At 43.4% G+C, this 20,725-nt stretch overlaps 2 protein-coding genes across 6 annotated transcripts in view; one reads left to right on the top strand and one right to left on the bottom strand.

The window, feature by feature from the left end:
• Positions 1-17,617, bottom strand: part of Stag3 (stromal antigen 3) — a 27,082-nt gene extending 9,465 nt beyond the window's left edge. For 2 of the 5 annotated variants that reach the window (XM_010609199.1, XM_010609215.1), the window contains exons 1-16: positions 15,985-16,074; positions 14,831-15,019; positions 13,737-13,839; positions 13,263-13,379; positions 9,361-9,457; positions 9,144-9,220; positions 8,661-8,865; positions 8,141-8,292; positions 4,789-4,862; positions 2,439-2,562; positions 1,809-1,907; positions 1,563-1,642; positions 1,149-1,256; positions 737-851; positions 299-404; positions 57-160 (exon numbers count right to left, since the gene is read on the bottom strand). In XM_010609199.1, the coding sequence (XP_010607501.1) occupies positions 57-160; positions 299-404; positions 737-851; positions 1,149-1,256; positions 1,563-1,642; positions 1,809-1,907; positions 2,439-2,562; positions 4,789-4,862; positions 8,141-8,292; positions 8,661-8,865; positions 9,144-9,220; positions 9,361-9,457; positions 13,263-13,379; positions 13,737-13,839; positions 14,831-15,009 (1,740 nt within the window). In that variant the 5' untranslated portion in view covers positions 15,010-15,019; positions 15,985-16,074. Of the gene's footprint in view, positions 1-56; positions 161-298; positions 405-736; positions 852-1,148; positions 1,257-1,562; positions 1,643-1,808; positions 1,908-2,438; positions 2,563-4,788; positions 4,863-8,140; positions 8,293-8,660; positions 8,866-9,143; positions 9,221-9,360; positions 9,458-13,262; positions 13,380-13,736; positions 13,840-14,830; positions 15,020-15,597; positions 15,883-15,984; positions 16,075-16,136; positions 16,229-17,527 lie in introns of those variants that run through there. The other 3 variants (XM_033764848.1, XM_010609204.1, XM_033764849.1) reach the window with 3 other exon arrangements.
• The window catches only part of Gpc2 (glypican 2), a 6,080-nt gene continuing 1,899 nt past the window's right edge, over positions 16,545-20,725 (top strand). The window contains exons 1-7 of the mRNA XM_010609780.2: positions 16,545-16,904; positions 17,520-17,678; positions 17,999-18,321; positions 19,107-19,187; positions 19,860-20,022; positions 20,246-20,376; positions 20,626-20,715. Coding sequence (XP_010608082.1) covers positions 16,739-16,904; positions 17,520-17,678; positions 17,999-18,321; positions 19,107-19,187; positions 19,860-20,022; positions 20,246-20,376; positions 20,626-20,715 — 1,113 coding nt within the window. The 5' untranslated portion in view covers positions 16,545-16,738. The remainder of the gene's footprint in view (positions 16,905-17,519; positions 17,679-17,998; positions 18,322-19,106; positions 19,188-19,859; positions 20,023-20,245; positions 20,377-20,625; positions 20,716-20,725) is intronic.

The raw sequence follows: 20,725 nt of genomic DNA, 5'->3' as shown, positions 1-20,725 counted from the left end.
AGACACATGTCTGCCCTCAGTACTACTCACCTACATACCTGCCCTTCCTGCCATACCTTTCTCCCACTGACCCGCCCCACAGGCGGGTGACCCTCCACAGCTTGTCGGGCACTGGACACAAGGATCTCTATCAGCGTGTTCTCCTGCACGTCACTCAGGTCTAGGTTGGCAGGGTGAATAAAGACAGACAGAGTCACAGATCAGCCACTCCCCAAGTCCCCTTCCACCCCATGCCACCTCTTCTGTTTTACACTAGGAGGTACAAGGTCCTCATGCCTGGCTACCATGTGGCACGTACTCTGGTCCTTCTCCAGCAGCAGGCTTGTGAGACTCTCCCAGTCCTTTAGATGAGGCCCTGCACAATCCCACAGGCTGTCTACTAAGTAAGCAGCATGATAGTGGAGCTGTGGAGAAGGCACTGGGTAAGTTAATGATGTCATGTAAACTGTTCCAGAACTGGAAAGCTGATGCAGGAGAACTGCAAGTTTGAGCCCAGCCTGGACAACTCAGCAACTTAACAAGATCCTGTATCAAAAAAGGACTGGAAGTGTAGCTCTGAGCAAAGGCCCTGGGTTCAATACCTGCTATCACCAAAAGAAAGCCCCCTCAATATAAAAACCCCTCCTTCAGGAGGAAGTGGTTTCTAATAAACATCACCTCTTTCCCACAGTGCCTACCCATCCTTCTCTATTCAGAGGTTTTATACAAACAGCTAGGCATTCCATGCACACGTCACCTCACTCTCCATAAAAAAGTACAGCAGAAGGTGGAAGAAAGTCCTCTGGGCTTGTGGACTTCGGTGTCGTTCTCTGCCGCCAACTGTTCTCACCTCGAACTCAGGGTAGAAGAGCCTGGTGGGACAGACACAAAGAAAGGGCACAGCATGAAAGGGCATAGCACAGGACAAAGTGAGGAAGGCCAAACTACCACAGAGGGAGGAAAGGATCTAAGGAGCAAGCAGACAAAGGGGAAAAAATGAAGAATGGAGGAAAAAAATGCAGAATGGGGAAAAGCCCAAGGGGCCAAGAGGAAAGAGGACACCAAGAGAGAGTTTAATAGGTTTGAGGAGTCCCAGGCAGAGCAGCAGTGGATGAGAGAAAAAACAAGAGAGGAGGATATGAGAGAGATGCACAAGAAGACCCACTGACTTCCAGTACAAAAACTCCCCCGCAGCAGCAGCCAGGGCGCGATGAGAAGCATATACAACAGGGTAGACACTCTCACAGTCTGCATTGGTCAGCATTCCTTCCATGTTCCTGCGGAGAAAAAAGGAGGAAGAACAGGTGGGTGTGGAGGCTGTCCTCCAGAACAATCAGGGTTTGAAGCAAAAACAAGGATATGACTCACAGAGACCTTCTAAAGGAAGAGTGGAAGATAGAGGAGTGTGGAGAGCTAGAGAAGAAAGCATCCCCCTTGAGGACCCTCAACTTGGGTGTAACCTCTGTCTTTCAAAATGCACATGAGAAAAAGCCAACCCATAAATAGTTGAGAACAGGACTATGAAGGGTCCTGCCTGATGTTCATAAGTCTGAAGTGCTGCCTCCCCACTTCCCAGAACTCACTTCATGATCAAGATCAGCAACCTGACGGCCTCCACTGCCACATCGTACTCTCTGTCCATGACCATGGAAACCATCCGGTCCTGTCAGGAAAGCATCACTTTATCTCACTGGGCACCACATTCTCTTATAATTTGAGAGACTCTAAAGAGAGGATGCAGGAATAGAGCAACAAAAGAAAGATATCCATTGGGGAAAGGGAAACTATAAAGCAAGGAGCCAAGCGCAGGAGTGCATTCCCTACCATACCTTGAAGCGGCTGGTGAATAGCTCCAGGCGAGCAGTCAGCTCCCGGTTGCTGTACAGTCCTTGCAGAGCTTTCAGGCATGTCAGACGGACGTCCCGGTGCTGTCAAGAAGGGAAAAACAAGAGAAAGGAATATGACCCACTACTCACCCCACTGAGCCTATGTACACCTCTTACAGAGCCCTCATTCCAACTCTGGGTGCTCTCCACACAGAAGACTTCTGAGAAGGAAGAGACCATAAACAGCTGCCCTCTTACTCAAAACAAAAACAAATCACAGAAGAATTGAGCAAGCATGAAGAATTGAGCAAGCATGAAGAAAAGGATCTCTAGCTAACAGTCTAGTATTTGTGTTATCACCAATCCAGTGATAACTTTCTTGCTTTTCCATAGGGAAAGTTTTCTCTCTGTTACCTCAGCTTTGAAGGCATTTCATCCCCTGGACATGTCTTTCTCCCGTCTACCTTATCCTACCATCCCCAGGTCTAGGGGAGTTGCAAGTCTCAGTGACTTGATGACCTGATAATTGCTCAGTATGTGAAATGTCTAAATGGCAGGACCAGGAAAAGGTAAAGTACCCTGGAGCAGAGAAGATGAGGGATATGAAAAAAAGGAGACTGGCTTAACGCTCACCTTATCATGCAGGGTCCAGCCGATATATTTTAAATAGCTGTCAGTGAGAAAAGAGGTACTGTAGCTTTGCATCCAGCATCCAATCTCTCCAATGCAGATAGCACGGATCTCAGGAAGGATGTCCCTAGGCAGAGACATAAACTATCACTTTCTCTCCAAATTCATTATCATCTTACTAGGTAGTCCTCTTGTTAAGGAAGGAGATGGCAAGTGACACATGGAGAGGCAGCAGAATGGAAGTAAAATTAAAAAGTTTACTCCATCGATGGGGATTGATCACACCTAATGGCGGTGCCCTGATCGACTCCTCCATTGAGCTACAACTCTTACTTTTATAGGGTTTTACAGCTTTGATCTTACTCAGTTGGTTACATTGCATTTTCACAGATACCCAAAACTTGATTGCAAGGCAGTTGAGTTTCAACCCCGATGCAGTTCTTTGCTAGGGAATTACCTTTTAAATTCATTCAATTGCCTACTCTAGCCAAGGGGAAGGGAGCCTGTTTGACTAACAAAGGTAACAATGGTTCTTTCCACTTACAAACTTTTGTGAGGAGACTAGGTGTCTCCCGGTACCAGTTAATTCTGAACTAAGCAGGGCGAGAGGCAGAAGTTATCTTATATTGTGACATTTCCTAAATTTTCCCTTATTAAGGTTTTCCCTATCACTCTCTCACTGAAGAAATTTTTCTAAATAACTTTTTATTAACATATTAAATGTACACATTAATGGGATACAGGGTGATATTTCCATAAATGTATATAATGTTCACTGAAGAATTTTTTAAATGAGATACTGAAGATTAAACACAGGACCTTCACTAAGCTGTAAATCCAGCACTTTATTTTTCATTTTGAGACAGGGTTTCACTAAGTTGTTAAGTGGTGTTGAGATTACACCACCATGTCTTCCTAGGACTTATTTCTTGACAGATGCCAGGCACCGTGACTTTTCTCTTCCCAATGTAAACACAAATATATACAGGAAAGTAAACACTTCCTAAGAATTGAACCAGCACTGTACAATCTTATCTTACACACCCTCACACCCTTTATAAAAACTGATTTTGAAAGTTCATTTAACTGTTGACTAAAGTGTGTGTGTTTAATTTCACTTCAAGAGAAGGGCTGGGGATTTAGCTCAGTGGTACCATGCCTGCCTTGCAAGCACAAGGTCCTGAATTTAATCCCCGGTACCAAAAAATAAATAAATAAAATAGTAATAATAATTCCACTTCAAGAAAAGATTAAATCAGTCACAAGATTCCAAAAGGCAGAAGCTGAAATCAAGATAAAAGTGAAAAACTCCTATAAATTCTATTGAAGTTCTTTTTTTTTTTTTTTTTCTGAGACAGAGTCTCACTATGTAGCCCAGGTTGGCCTTGACTCACAGCAATCTTCCTGCCTCAGCCTCCCAAATGCTGGGGCTACAGGTATGTGCCACCATGACCAGCCTAATTCTACCAGTTTTTAAAACAGTATAAAACTCTCTTGGGCTGAGGATTTAGCCCAGTGGTTTTGCTGCCTGCCTTGCAAGTGTAAGGTCTCAAGTTTAATCCCCAGTACAAAACAAAAACAAAAAACTCTTGCTCTTAGTACAGTGAAACAAGGAAGCTGGGGTAGGAAAAGGCTTGCTGAGCCACATACACACACACCACACACCCCTCAGAAAAGCTACCTCTGTTCTTGTCTTTTCAACTCTAAAACCCCCAAAAGATGGGGGACAGAGTGAAACAGGTCCTGGACAAAACTGGAGTGGGAGAATACTCAGCAACGCCTTAACCTTTTGTTTGTTCTCCCAGAAAAGTTTAAAGATCCTTTTTAGGTGGGGATAAATTAAACTTTTTTTTTTTTTGTACTGGGGAAAGAACTCAGGTCCCTGTGCTTGTAGACATGCAGTGGAACCACTGAGCTAAATCCCTGGCCCCAATTTTTTTTGGGGGGGGTACTGGGGCTTGAACTTGGGACCTGTGCTTGCAAAGCCGGTGGCAGAGCCACTGAGCTAAATCCCTAGCATGGAATAAATTAAACTTTAATACGACTCATTCTTAGGCCAGGCGTGGTGGCACACACCTGTAATCCCAGCACCCAGGAGGCTGAAGCAGGAGGATCACTGTGAGTTGAGACCAGCCTGGACTACACAGTGAGTTCCAGGTCAGTCTCAACTACATATTTAGACCCTATCTCAAAAAAAAAAAAAAAAGACTCATTGTTTGTTAAAGAGTTTTTACTCCAGCTGTATTAATTCTAGGACTAACCAAATAAATCAGGGTTAAGGAGGAACCCTGTCATGTCTACAGACCCCACAACCAAGGAGGTGCTGCTTCAGAGAAAAGAGCCCATTTCTTACCTGTACCGATGAACAAAGACACCCCTGAAGATGGCATTCATCATCCCCTCAATCTCTTCTTGATGTTCTTGGAGCTGAAGGACAGGGAAGAACAGATCAATCTCTCTTGTACCCTAACAGCACAAGGTCACAAAAGATATAGAAAAGTACTACTTCCACTTTTATCTTGTTACAGGACATAGTGTGAACCTCAAATCCTATGTCCCCTCTTAAATCTTATTCTAGAAGAAATAGTACAGTCAACTAATGCCTCACAGGTTTATTTTAGTTTGGTAAAAATATCTCCTTGTCTATGTGGTTCTTCTCACTACTCAGAAGCCCTAACTGGCAGTATAAATGTCTTTGACTAATAACAACAGGGAAAATGAATTTTTAATAAATGTGGTTTGATATAACCCGTAAAAAACTATAGCAAGAATTTATATCTGAGGTTCTCATCTGGGCCATTATATCCCCCAGAGGTCATTTTGCAATATCTGAAAATATTTTTGGCTCTCACAGTTACAGTAGGTAGCAGGATGCTACTGGCTCGAGCAGAGGCAAAGAATGATGCTAAACATTTTACAAGGGCAGCTATATCAATGGTGCCATTGCTAGGAAACCCTGGATTAGATGAACAATACCGAAGAAGTAGAAGTATAAAGACAAAAGGAACTTCTTTGAGATAAGAGACCCAATGTCTTCAATAAATTAATATACTGGAAGAAAATAAAGGGAAGACAGATATTCCATGTAAGATTAAAAGAGGCTTAAGAAATACAACCACCCTGTGCAATACATTCCTTACTCAGATTCTGGTTGGAATTAACCAGATATAAATAGCATATGGGGGACAAATAGGAAATACAAGTATTAATTATAATTAGAAATACTAGGATGGACTAGGCATATAGCTCAGTGCTGCCATGCCTGTCTAGCAAGCACAAAGTCCTGAGTTCAATTCCCAGTACCAAAAGAAAAAAAAGAAGAAAATATTAGGGAATCATTACATTTTTGGTATCAAAATGGTACTAAAATTATATAGGAATGCCAGATGTGGTGGTGCACACCTGTGTAATCCCAGCACTCCGGAGGCTGAGGCAGGAGGATCACTGTGAGTTCGAGACCAGCCTGGGCTACATAATGAGTTCCAGGTCAGTCTCCACTAGATAGTGAAACCCTGTCTCAAAAAACCAAAAAAAAAAAAAAATTTTTATAAAGGAATATGTTACTTTTTAGAGGACATACTTAAGTACTATACTTAACACTGAGGGATCAGTGTGTCCATAATTTACTGTAAAAAAAATTTTTAAAAAGCCAAGAAAATACAATGAATTACTAGATGTTAAACCAGATGTTTATATGGTATTCAGTATACCAAGTATCTCTGCTTTTCTAAAGTTCTGAAAATTTTCACAATAAAGAAAAAGGAAGGAAAGAAAGAGTCAATCTAGATTATCAGTATCAAATCCTACACAAGTCTGGAAAAGGAAGGCAGGAAAAGACTGGTGATAGTACTTAGAAAAATTACTGGTTTCAAAAGAAAAGTCTTAATTAAAGAAATGGAAATAGAAGCTAGGTAGCAAAAAGGATTCAGCTGGATATTAAGGAAGTAAGGAAATACTACCCTAAAAGGGAAGATTTTAGGAGCAGATCACAGAGAAGCACCATGAAGGAAGATTCAAGGGCCTTATACACACATTACAAACAGAGGAGAAAAATGCCAGTGTGCATGGGTGGGGCTTTTTTATCAAACAAAAAGGGGGAATGCTAATCAATCATTCAAAAGCCCAGAGAAGACAAAAAAGAACTGCACTACTGTACACTAGTCTCTCTTTATCCACAGAAGATACATTCCAATATACCCCCACACGCCCACACACACAGCAGATGCCTAAAACTGCACATAATCCTAAAGTCTACACATATACATACAAACTGAGTATCCCTCTGAAATGTTTGAAAGCAGAAATACTCCAGATTTCAGAATTTTTCAGATTTTGGAACATACTTTACTAATTAAGCAAACACAATCTGGAAGTCCAAAATCTGAAAAACTCCAAAAAGCAAAAAATTTTGAGTATTATATTGGTGCTCAAAAAATTTAGACTTTAGAGCACTTTTGAATTCAGATTTTTTTTTCTTTTTTTTTTTTTTGGTACCAGGGATTGAACTTGGGACCTTGTGCTTGCAAGGCAAGAGGCAGAACCACTGAGCTAAATCCCCAGCCCCTGAATTCAGATTTTTGGATCAGCAACCTGTACTATTGTAAATTAGGTACATATAAGATCTTAAAAACAGAATAATTATAACTGTATACTTATGTTAATGTGGTTTCTCTCTCAAAGTATCTTACTAAACTGTACATATTTTTGGACCTTGGTTGTCCATCACTGACTAAAACTATAGAAAGCAAGCTCACAGATAACTACAAATTAATATAGGTAACTGTAAATTAATATACATAAGCATTTAAGATCATCCAGAGAGTAAAAAATAGCAAAAGAAAATGAAGGAATAGGAAGTTTCCTTCTGTAATGGTATAGAACAGAAAAGATTTTTTTATGAGGGCTGGAGAAACAGGAAATTGGAGCAGTTAGATATGGTGTGTCCTGGCAACCTCATGGCAAGGGAATCTCAGATATTAACAAGAGAGTGAGGAAGAAACTTTAATGTTCCATGCGTGATAGACACAGCTATTTAAAGTTTAATCAATATAAAAGATTTTCTAAGGCTATGTCTTCCAGTCTTTAAATTTAAAGGGAAACAAAGCAAATACCTACTATGTGCCAGACTAAGCAATTATTCAACATCTCATTTAAATTTTAAAAAATGTAGAATTATCCTTTTTAAAGAAAAAAGAAAACTGAATTTTTGAGAGGTTGCTTGAAAGTCACCGAGCTAACTGGTGACTATCTAGAACAGCAATCATACCAAGGAGTAAAAGTTAGGCCTGTGCTCTTCCCATTCCTTGACAACTTGGCTTTCCTGGTGAGGGGCTAGCTTTCACTACTACTGCGGTAACTTGTACACTGTACAGTTAACATGAAGGTAAAAACTTGACTCCTTGTACAACAAGCAGGTACGGCACTTTAACACTTCTGCTAAGTAACGCAGACAACTGAAAATGAATAAAAGTGGAAATAAAGAGAACTCTAAATTCACTCGAAATTAGACATGATTTTGAGCTCCCATCCCAGAAATAAGATGAGCACACAATGACCTGACAGGGTGTTTTCAGACTCCATTACTCCTGACCTGAAAGGCTGCTGGGCTCGTGCTTATGGAGAGAAAGGCCATAGCCTAATAAGGTGGTCTGCAGGCAGCAGGAGATGGAAACTGAGAGGGATATGCTGCGGGGAGCACTCCTCACCTCTTTGCGTTTCTCGAGGAGGCTTTCCAGCCTCTCAGGTGATCTTTGCTCTAGTCCTTTGTTTCTTTCAGCCTCATACTGACGCTGATTGTTGTCCTTGTGCAGACTCAACTGAAGGGCAACTCTTACCAGGGAAGACATCAGTTTCATGGCTTTGAGTCAGGAAAATCACAAAGAAATCATTACTTAAGTTAGAAAAGTGTGCATGAGTTCAAAAGAGAAGGAAAAAACGTGCAGAGAAATTGAAAAGCTAAAATTCATGTCCTGCAGTGGACTTTCCCCTTTAATTCTTTTGGCCTTCTTTTAACCCTCGGTGTGTTTCCAGGAGTGAGTTATGAAAAAGATACTAAGAATGGAAATTATTGCTGCAATCCATCCCCTTTTACACTAGTGAAAAACTGGATAACAGCAATAACGCATTGAAAAAAAGAGCTAAAATGCAGGTGGAAATGGAGACCCAGAATCAGAGAGGACAGTCCTACCAATTCCCAAGAAAGTCCACAAAGTAATGGGTGCTCACCAGCCAGGGTACTGGTGTGACGGAAGGCACGGACTTGGGAATCCGAAAGGCCAGTGAGCAGAGAGATGAGGTTGTCCATAGGAAAGCTGTCATAGAGGAGGCTGTACTGGCACTGATAGACCAACATCTTCACAAACTCACAAAAGCTGCCCTGGAACTTCTTCCAGGATGGACCTGATGCTGTCAGGGGATAGTCCCCCGAGTCCTGTGAAAAGGATGAGAAAGTTATTATCCAGTCCAAAAAGTCATAAGGACTTATATGTCAAAATTCAACAGGTACAGTAAAATGTATTTCTGATATACTTCATTTCCTATTGTTCTCCCAACTCTAGAGGCCTAGTATCTCTGCGTCCCTTTCCGCCCCAAGAGATTGAATGTTTTCTTCTAAAAGCTATACTATTTAACAGAATCACAGAAAAGCATGTAATGGGCCTTGAGTTTTGAAATGAAAGGAATAAGAGTATCCTGGTCATTTTCATCCACCTCATTAAACTGTTGTGTCAGATTCTGGATGATCTCTGAGTTGGACATCTTCTTGAACATCTCTGGGGTCACAGTGCCTAAAGAATTAAAGAGATGAGGTACTTAAAAGGAAAATAACAGAGCAGACGGAAAATGTCTATAATCCTACTTTTTTAAATAACATTTCATAATGTAGGACTAAGAGGCTGAGGAATATAAATAGATACTATTTCTTCACCTTTACATCCACAAGAACGAATGAAAAAGTTAACGAGCTCCAGGAATCCTGTATCCTCGTCTTGCTTGTAGCTTTCCAGCCATTCATCCACTAAAGACTACGGGGGAAATGTGGATAATTAAAAGTGATTCTGGAGGGTCCTCAGACTGCTAGAAGCAAATGCAGATTCCTCTCTTAAAAATCCACCTTTGATTCAAGCCCCAAAGAATTACAACACACACAGCTCCAGGAAAAATGAATGAGTCACGGTAAAACCTAGTGTAACATATAATTAAATGAGGCAAAGGAAAAAAATTAGAAAAACAGCACAAATACTTTAGATGTAAAAGTTATCAGGTTATAAAGAATTATGTTTAGTATGATTAAAGAAAGAGAGAAAAGCCTTAAAGTAGAAAAAAAGAACAATCAAATTTTAAAATGGTCCAAACTTTGTATTTTGTGTCCAAACACAAAATAAAATCTAAAACCTCAACAGACAAGCAGAAGCAGACTGGATACAGCAGAGTAGAAGACAAATGAACTGGAATCTGAGTCAAAGTAAGTATGCAAAATACAGATCAGAAAGACTAACAGGCAGAAAGAGCGAGGACATCAGAGAGACAGTATTTGAAAAGAATTTCTCGTATGTATTCAAAGGCACCTGGATCTCAAGCACAACAACTAAGAGAATTTACTCCTTCCTCCCCCACTCCCTCTGTCTCTCTTCCTTTTTTTCCTTTCTTTTCTTTCCTTCTTGTTTTTGTGTTTTTTTTTTTGGTACTGGGGATTGAACTCACAACCTTGCACTTATGAGGCAGCCATGGTGCCATTGAGGTACACGTATGAATAAACTTAAAGGAGGGTGAAGCCTCCCTTCTTTGTTTTTTTGAGACAGAGCCTCATTATGTAATTCAAGCTGGCCTTGAGCTTACAGTGATCCTCCCTACCCCAGCCTCCCAAGTCCAAGTACTGGGCTTACACACGTGTACCACCAAACCCAGCGTACACTTTTTGTTGTTGGTTTTTTTTTGGTACTCGGGAATGAACTCGGGTCCTCGCGCTTGCAAGGCAGGCAGTGGAATCACTGAGCTAAATCCCCAGCCCCCCAGCCCACACTTTTAAACATTCTAGATGACAACAGAACACAAAAGCAGTGTTCAAATTAACCAAAGCAAAAAGAGATTACTTACAAAAGATCTGCATTTAGCACTTAAAAGCTAAAATATTTACGTATGAGATCTGTACATATACATTAGTCCTTAGCCATATATGGCTATTAAAATAAAAAAGCTGGGGCTGGGGATTTAACTCAATGGTTCTGCCACCTGCTTCGAAAGCACAAGGTCCTGCGTTTGATTCCTGGTAACAAACAAACAAACAAACAAACTCCATTTAATCAGTTGCACCAACCACATTAAAGAGCCCAATAGTCACAGGTGGCTAGTGGATACTGATACTGAACATTTCCATCATTACAAAATGTTGTATTGGACATCATTAAATTAGACTAACATTGACTTTCAGAAGCAACAAAGGAAAGTGGTAGGCAGTGGAATAATGTCTTTAATGAGCTGAGAAAAGAAAGACATCCAAGAATTCTATAACTAGTAAACAGTCCTCCAAGAAAAAAATTATTTCTATACAAGAAAAATCTGATGTTGTTTGTTTTTTTAAATTTTTTTCCTTTGTTTATTCATACATTTTAGGTATACATTATCACATTCATCATTGGGAATTTGTACCTGTACATGATATATCTTGGTTCTTGTTTTTTGTGACAGTGTTTGTTAATAAGCCTCTATCTAAAGCTAACTTTACAGGACAAACTGGAAATAAAGAAAATGAATCAATATAGGAAAGCTGAGATCCAAGGAATGAACAATGAAAATGGTAAAAATGCATTAACATATGTTAAGTATATAAAACAATAAACAGTAAAACCCGTTGGGGAAGGGAAATGGACAAAATTAAGATATACATCAGCATACAAACTGAAAGGGACAATTGGAGTTAAAATGTACTCAGATCCTTGCAGAAGACAAGGAAATGGAGGAAAAACAGTGAAGGTAATATAAAGAGGAGGCACTCAATGGTAGAAATAAATTTAAATAAATCAACAGATATAATGAATATAAATGGATTAAATTCTCTAAGGTATAGACAAGCAACATAAAAAACATAATCCAAGTATATATTGCATGTACAAGACAGAACCCAAACATACACAAAAAACAGAGTGAAAAGACAGAAAAATATACTAAGCCAGTGATGGTGAACCTCTGACATGCACATTATTTTTCTTTTAAGACAAAAAATGTTAATGTCTGAGTTCTTTTTTCTAAACTAAAGCCTCAGTATTCAGTTTAATTGTAGCACAGGTACTTTGTGATAAATAAGTGGGTTTTGGGTTGGAGTTTGGGCACTCATCTCTAAAAGGCTATCACTGTACTAGGTAAATACTAACCAAAAGATGGTATTAAAGAGATATTAACATCAAAACATCTTTTGGAGGCTGGGGATTTAGCTCAGTGGTTTCACCTCCTGCCTCACAAACACAAGGTCCTGAGTTTGATCCCCAGGATCAAAACAAAACAATGTTTTGGAAGTGTTAGTATGTAACAAAAGTTTAATTTACTGGATAGCTATAACAATTCTAAACCTATATGTAAATTTTTTTTTTTTTTTTTTTGTCTTTTTGAGACAGGGTTTCACTAAGCAGCTCAGACTGGCCTAGAAATCACCTTGTAGCCCAGGCTGACCTCGAACTCTCAGTGATCCTCCTGACTCAGTCTTCTGAGTGCTGGCAATGTACTACCATACCCAGCTATATAAATTTTAAAATCTCTAAATATCTAAGATGAATACAGGCATGGATACAAAGAGCATAACTGAAAAAAATCAACATGATTTTAACACACCTCTCCGTTTAACTTATTCATTACACAGACCAAAACAAAATAAAACAAAAAACAATAGAAATATCAACATAACATCACATTTAACTTTTTCAATCCCATTCAAAAGAACAACCGGAAAACACACATCCTCTGCAAGTACCTACATAGTGGTTTTGGTAACTGACTACTGAGTCATAAACCTGGGTCTCCATAAATTTCATAGTGCACATTCTCTGACTACAATGCAATTAAGTTAAAAAATCACAACAAAAATTTAGGTAGCAAAGTTCCATGTTTAAAAATTTAAAATACTCCCCTAAAACAATAAAAAGATATATACATTTCACATCAGTATAGATGAATCTCATGAAATGCTAACTCAAACAAGTCACAGACAACCAAAGAAAGGGTTCACATATATAAATTGAGGAACATATCACTAGTGGTTAACACTATAATGAAATACAAGAGAATAATTAACAGTATTCAGTCTAGCAGTTATTTCTGGGCAGTAAGGAGACTACAGTGGAAAGAACATACACAAGGAACCTCAATGGCTCTATTAATGTTTCATCTCTTGAGCTAGGGGCTAGAGATGTAGGTGAACATTTTGTTTGTTTGTTTTTTTTAACTACACAAAGCTTTACACCCTTGTAAATGATGAACATGCAATTAAAAACAAAAAATGAGTGGTAAAAATAATTAGATGTAATTGTCAGGGGGGGTGCTAAAAAGTAAAAGGAGAAAACAAGCTGCCACCCATACTCAGGCTTACTTCCTAGGTCATCAACAATTCTCCTTGCCTCCTCAATCAATAAATGAAGAATTACTGCTGTCCTGTGATTCCTTCAGGAAAAGAACATTTTTGTCTATGATCTCCTTTATCCTCTCCAAGGATTCAGTCCATGATGTCATCTTTCTTGACATTATGCTCACTAAAATGTCCATATCCAACTGATTTTATAAATACTTGTTCTTAACTTATAAAGAGATAGTAAGAAACAGAGGTGAGATACTTTGCTTTACCTGCATATCACTTTTGGCAGCTTTCACAGCATCAAAGAGATCACAGGCTGGTAGTTCTGACTTTTTCTGGCCATTCTGACATATAATTTGGGACCCCTTCTTTGGATGTTTTGCCACCTAGTAAGTGTAAAAGGATGAGTCACACACACAACAGAAGAAAGTGATGTTATATTTGGTTTCCTCATTATCACCTATGGGGGCTTAAGCTGCTGATAGTGTGATACTACCTCACACTTAATTTTATACAACTGATTTTTACATTATTGTGAACCTTTTCTCTTTTTAAAAAGTTCATAGGCCCCATTCCTGTACCTCTATTCTAATGTTCTATTTTTTTCCTCTTCAAAGTACATCTTCCAATTTTGACCCTTAAAACTTTTAAATCTTATCTTTTCATTAATTATGTCACCTGAGCCTCTTATGAGTTGTCTTTTGCTGCATCCCATACCAGGTTCAAAAACAAAACTGACTCACTGGGGTTGTTTTGTGTGGTCGTTTTGCTCTTCTCTTCTTTACATTGCGCCTCAGGCTGTCTTCAAAGTCACTGCTTTCATCACCTGACAGAGAGGGACCAGCCCTATAAAGGAGTATGATTCTCCTTAAATATAACCACATCATTCCCTCTACATAAAGGTTAACTAATAATTCTCATTGTCCTAACTGTACCCTACCTCCATGAGAAAGATATATTCAGATTTTAAGAGATGAGCTTGTAGCAGTAGTTACAAGAAAGTAAGGGCAAGTCTTAGAGCAAATTTTTCAGTCTCTTGAAAGCAATAGAGATCAAGTAGAAAATGAGATAGAGGAAGGACATCATTTTCCTAATATTCTCTCCAAATGAGGGAATCACATGGTATTCACCAGCAGGGGGACTATTTTTCTGTGCGCCAAAGTCAGCATCACTCATTCATGTCACTCATAAACAGATTAATATGTATGTGGAGTTATAATTCACCCCTTGAAACACAACCACATGTTGTAGTGATTAAAGTGTATAACAGTGATATAATCTGATCTCCAACAGTAGTACTGACAGCAGTAGATTCAGAGAAGCCCAGTTAAAAGAAAAGAAAATAAATCTTGTAGGAGAGTAGGGTGTTTTTCCTGGAAAAATAAAAACCAAGATATACTACTTTAATTTTCACAGAATAAACTCATAAACCATAAAAGGATAGGTCCGATTTTCAAAATCCCAGAAAGGAAACTAAAGGACACTAAAACATATACACAATTTGTTAGGCAACACATAAAACACTGTAGTTTATCTGTAAATCTCCCACTCTCAAATCATCAACAGCATTTATATTTGTTGAACACAGAAACGTATTGAAGACAGGTTTAGACAGCAAGTTGGATGGTTTTGTGCTACTCTGGATATCCACAAGGTGGAGGACAGCCAAGAAATACCCAGCAGAGATACAGCATATTACTGTTCTGAACCTTTTTCTGATGTTTTCATACAGTCCCACACATATTACAACCAGTTCAGGAATGGAATGAGACTGGAAAGCCGCTGAGGATACAGGAGGCAGCAGCAAAATATTAAACATCTCACCAACTGCACTCACCCCTCAGAAGCCAGCTCCAAATCCTTATCTTCGTTGGGCAGACTGATAGAAGAACTAGAAGAAGCCAACAAGGCCTCCTGTGCAACTCCCACAGCTCTTTGTAGAGAAGAGGATACACTACTTGGGGAGGAGGAGCTATGCAGCTGGGAGGAGGATTGAGAGGACTTTAAGGTAGGCATGCTGATCCAGCTGGGGAAAGAAAGAGAGGAAAGGCTCCTGCCATACCACTTCTCCATCCCTGCCTGGTCCAGACCAACCCCTTTCTTCCCAAAGGAAGTGCTCTAGAACTCATGGAGTGGGGTGAGGGGGTACCAAAAATAAGATAAAGAGTTGACCTAGCCTAACCACATCAAAGGATTAAAGACACTAAGGTTCCCAAACTTGAGTCCAGCCTGGGCATCTCTATCTCTTAGCAAGATCCGGTCTCAAAATAAAAAAATTTAAAAAGTGCTGGGGAGCAGCTGAGAGGCCCTAGATTCAACCCCCAGTCGTGCAAAAATAAAATAAAAATAAAGACACCACCACCTCAAGGGCTGGGAATGTAGCTAATTCACCAGGAGTTGTGCAGAGACCTGGCAGGTGCTGGGGGCCCAGGGGATATAGCTTAAACCTAATCCCTCCCGTCCATGTGTGACACCCTAGTTACCATCTGAAGTAAGGGGGGGGGAGAAGAAAGGAACAAATCACAACCACCACCCGCCATACACACAAAGTAGCTCGAGATTTTGGAGCTGCTCCCCAAGCACCCAGAGTAGTGATAGACACACCCTTCTCAGAGACTTCAAAAAGGAGAAAAACACCAGGATGGAAAGCGCTTAAAATCTGGGGATGGAGACGCCAAGCGGTGTGTCCTGTTTTTCCTGAAGGGAATATCTACGGGGAACACTAGAAAAACTTATCCAGGCCTCCGAACGCTTAACCATCAGTCTCTCAGGGGTGGGGTCCTCCGCCTCCGCAGCGAGGCCCCTGAAGTGCTGACATGGCGGCGGAGGGGGGGGCGGTCCGCTTCATCTCCGGGCACCGAAGGTAGGAGAGGGCGCATTCTTGAGCCAAAGGGGAACCTCACTGTCTGAGCCCTGAAGAGTGACTTCTAGCTGAGCATGGATGCGCAAAGGTCACTGCCTACGGTCCATCAGGTCCCCGTGGTCACCCACCTCCTGCACAGGAACCCACCACTTCCTTGTCAGCGGCGGAACAGTCTAGAAAAACGCGGGAAGGCACAAGGCCCACTGTGCGCAAGCGCGAGACCAACGTTCAACTCAGGTTAGTTCTCGCGATACTTGGGAGTGTGCAAGCTCGTGCTCACCACGTTCCAGTCACGCTTCTCCGGCTGCCTCGAGCAGCAGCCAGTCCTGAAGCGTGCGGTTCTGTAAAGTTCTGTCACTTGAGAGTAGCGGGGCGGGCTGCCTGCTGTAATCTTGTAGCATCCTGGCCCCACCCTTTGTTCCTTAAATTTCCCCTTCCATTGACTGGGTTTGGGGACTAGACTAGTAACAACTCTTTCAGTCTAGCTTCACTGCGATAGGCCGGTTTCGCCCAGGCCACGCCCTCGAGCGGGATCGCCACGCCCCTAAGAAAGGCCATGCCTCCATGTGGCCGTGTCCCGCCCCCCTGCCTAGTTTCCCCATTGCATTGGCTTAATTTTTTCTCCGACCCCGCCCGGGAGGCCGCTTCTTATTATCATTGGCGGGGCCCCACCTCGGGCCCCGCCCCCTGTCCGGCTCCGGGCTCCCATTGTCTCCGCAGCTGCAGCCTGGTCCAGCAACCCTGCTTGGTGTTCAATTTTCGGAGGTCGTGCTCTTTCTCTGGCCGATAGATCGGTCCCGCGGCCGAGAACCGGATCCTGGAGTTCCGTCGGCTCTTCTTCCTCCCTAGGACCCACTTTGCTGTCCCAGAGAGACTGCAGCTATGTCTGCGCTGCGACCTCTCCTGCTTCTGCTACTACCTCTCTGTCCCGGTCCTGGACCAGGACCAGGGAGCGAGGCAAAGGTCACCAGGAGTTGTGCAGAGACCCGGCAGGTGCTGGGGGCCCGGGGATATAGCTTAAACCTAATCCCTCCCGCCCTCATCTCAGGTGAGGAGAAAGAAAGACTAGAGAATCGCGGGTCGCGGGGTGGGGGGGCGGGTCTTCCGCATCTGACAATAACTCTTCCCTTTTAGAGTGACCGCTATAATAATCTTTTCGTCCTATAGTAATCTCACTCCTCCTCCTATAACTTCCTTACCAGGATCACAATAAGTCTCCTGCTCACATAATAGCTTTTACTCCACCCCCACCCCAGGAATCCCTCTAATAATTAGCACCCCTCCTAAGGGTCTTTCTTCCGCAGCCTGGTTCTCTGGGCTATTTGTAGGAGCCCCTTCCATAAATAATACTTTCTTGCTTACCAAATAACCCCACCTTTGCAAACCCCATTCTTCATCCCACTGAAGCTATCCTGCAAGTCGCTCAGATGCCTTGGGTGTCTTATTTGGCCCCTAGGGCAGCTGTCAAACAAATGATCCCATGGCCAATGAGAGTGGACTTGAGATGGGTTGAGGAGACATTAAGGAGGGTTCAGGTGGCTGTAAGAGGTGCAGACAATAGAAAAAGAGAATAGACAGGTGGGAGAGATAGGCTAGTCCCTAGAAATAGGTGGAAGGTGGACAGCATTTCACAACACCCCTGCTACCATTCCTCCCTGTCCAGGAGAGCACCTCCAGTTCTGTCCCCAGGAGTACACCTGCTGTTCCAGTGAGACCGAGCAGAAGCTGATCAGAGAGACTGAGGCCGTCTTCCGGGGCCTGGTGGAAGACAGCGGCTCCTTCCTGGTTCACACACTGGCTGCCCGGCACAGAAAGTTTAATGGTGAGGACATGGGGTCCCCAAAGCCATTTCACACTTCCTTTCTGTACTTAAAACCCCAGCAAGTTTCCTGTCTCTTCTTCCTCCAGCAATCCTAAGACATTGCACTCCTGCCTAGCCCTGCTTATCTCCAATCTCCTGCCCAGACCCTCTCCAGGACCCTGTCCCCCTAATTCCCCATCTGCCAGGTCTCTGGGAGTTGCCCAGTTTCTAATTCACTTATTTCTTCTCTTCTTTCCTCATCCCCAACCTCCCCTACCTCTGCCCTTTCACTGTTCTTTTCTCTGGCCTCACCACCTACCCTCACTCCCTGCTTTTGCTAGAGTTTTTTCGGGAGATGCTTTCTGTATCCCAGCAATCCTTGGCCCAGCTCTTCTCGCACTCCTATGGCCGCCTGTATTCCCAGCACGCCCTCATCTTCAACGGCCTGTTCTCTCGCCTGCGGGACTACTATGAGAAGTCTGGTGAGGGGCTAGATGACACCTTGTCGGATTTCTGGGCGCAGCTCCTGGAGAGAGCGTTCCCCCTGCTCCATCCACAGTACAGCTTCCCCCCTGACTTCCTGCTCTGCCTCACACGCCTCACCTCGACTACTGATGGCTCTCTACAGCCCTTTGGGGACTCACCCCGTCGCCTCCGCCTACAGGTGAGGAGGAGTCCCAAGGCCTGAGCTTTAGCCATCTCTAACCCAGTGACCTCTGAACTGTGCACCACTCACCTCCAAACTGATGACCCTCTGTTGTGCCCCAGTCTCACCAGCCTGTATCTCAGCCACGTCTAACTTTTCTTAAGCCTTGGTCACCTGTTTGTGACGCAGTGTTTCTTGCTTTCCTTTAATGGGATACTCCGTCTTCTTTGCCCCAGTTTTATACAAATACTCATCTGTCCTCAGTCCCAGCCAAGCCACTTTTCTGCCAACTCCTGCCTAATTCTAACTAATATCTTGACTTTCTCTGGCCCAAATAACAATGAAGTAGGCATAACAGCCGACAAGCATTTTCATTTATAACATGTCGTTTAATTGTCATCGTAATTCTTTGAGATACATGACAGTATCCTTTTTTACAGATAAGAAAACTGGGGCTCTCAGAGGTTCAGGTCTTATAGCCAGTAAGTGGTGGAGTTGTGCCTCACGCTTTGGTCTTCTGGCTTCAAATTCAGGGTTCTGATATACAATCTCCCTGTCTCCACACCCTGTACAACACAAACGCTACATCCCTTCCCAAACCCAGTTTCCCTTGATTCTTCTAGATTGTATTTCCTTTGAACCCCCGAACCTGCCTCTCAGTTGTACCTAACACTCTGTCTACCCCAAGATAACCACACAAACCTAATCCCCGCTGCTCATCCTTTGGGTGTAATCCCGTGGCCCAAGTTTTGATTGACCTATGACAACTTGTGGTTTTTTTCACCTTCTTTCTCTTTCTCCAGATAACCCGGGCCCTCGTGGCTGCCAGGGCCTTTGTCCAGGGCCTGGAAACTGGAAGAAGTGTGGTCAGTGAAACGCTGAAGGTTAGAAGGGGTCCAAGTGTGGGCAGGGCCTAGGGATGGGGAAGCAGAAGTGGCAGAGACCCCGTGAGGAAGAGACAGGTGCCAGCTGACAAGAGAGGCCTGGGGTCTTTCCCTTTCAGCCTCTAGGCCCTGAAACCCCCAGGATAAATCAGGGAGGAGGGAGGCTGGAGTCAAGTCTCCACTGACCATGATCTTCCATGATCTCTTATACCTTCTGACCCTCTCCTGCTCTGATGACTCCTACCACCCTCCAGCCTCTAAGGGCCTGTTTATCTCCGTAGCAGTCTGACCTCGGAGTACTGACCCCACTAGGTCCCCCAGGACCTCTCAGTGACTCCTTCCCTGCTGCTGAAGACCTATCTCTACCACCATTTTCTACTTGACCTCTCAGCTTTACCTCCTGCCTCCTTACCATCCCACCCCCTCGATCCCTAACCAGGACACTCTTGTCCTTGATCTTTCTTCAGACACCTCCCTCAGTAATACCCCTCCCATGAAGCACAGTCTGTGACCAGACCCCTAGGAATTTCCCCACTCAGCTTTGGCAGTCTGGTTACCGGTAGGGACATGGGTCTGGGTACTGCATTTGGCTTCTCTTTGTGCCTAGCCACAGGCTTGACCAAGAGCAGCCAATGTGTTTGTGGATGAAACAGCCCAGTTCTCTGCCCCCAGGTGCCTGTGTCTGAAGGCTGCCGGCAGGCTCTGATGCGTCTGATTGGCTGCCCCCTTTGCCGGGGAGTTCCCTCACTTATGCCCTGCAGAGGCTTCTGCCTCAATGTGGCCCATGGCTGTCTCAGCAGCAAGGGACTGGAACCTGACTGGGGCAGCTATCTGGGTGAGGGCGGCCAACAAAGCCTGGGATGGACGAGGGCCCTCAGAGAGGCTGAGGGCTGTGTGGGAAGGGAGGGGTCTAGAGCCACATGCAGAGGCAAATGCAATGTGGGAGGGGGTGTTCCTCCAACACTTTGCAGCTTCCTTCTAAAGCCCTGGTGAGGATTTGTGGGAATGTCCTACTTCAGTATACAGCCTCTCCTGTCTTCCCTTCGTCCTCCCCCAAGATGGTCTCTTGCTCCTGGCTGAGAAGCTCCAGGGGCCCTTTTCCTTTGAGCTGGCTGCTGAGTCCATTGGGGTGAAGATCTCAGAGGGTTTGATGTATCTGCAGGAAAACAGCGTGAAGGTGTCAGCAAAGGTATGGGAGGCAAGGATAGAGATGAGGTCTAGGCTAGGGGACAACGAGGTGTGGGCCTAGGTACAGGGAGGGAAGGGTGGTGAGGCCTGGGGTGGAAGACATTGTGGGGTGTGAGCCTAGATACAGGGAGGAAAGGCTGAGGTGAGGCCCAGGTTGGGGGGCAGTTTGGGCTACTGAAGAATGCAGGGTGGGAGTAGGAACAATGTGGGTGGCCCGCAGGGTGTTACAATCTGCTCCTTGCACGCACAGGCGTTTCAGGAATGCGGGACACCCCACCCGGTGCCCGCCCGCCACCGCAGAGCGCCAGCGCCACGGGAAGAGGCGGGCTGGCAGTGGAGGGTGGCGGCCG

The sequence above is a fragment of the Fukomys damarensis genome, unplaced genomic scaffold (assembly GCF_012274545.1).
Source record: "Fukomys damarensis isolate Sample0158 unplaced genomic scaffold, DMR_v1.0_HiC HiC_scaffold_17, whole genome shotgun sequence".
In the NCBI taxonomy this organism is placed as follows: domain Eukaryota; kingdom Metazoa; phylum Chordata; class Mammalia; order Rodentia; family Bathyergidae; genus Fukomys; species Fukomys damarensis.
The sequence above is the reverse complement of the archived record's forward strand: the minus strand, read 5'-3'. Positions and strand labels throughout refer to the sequence as shown.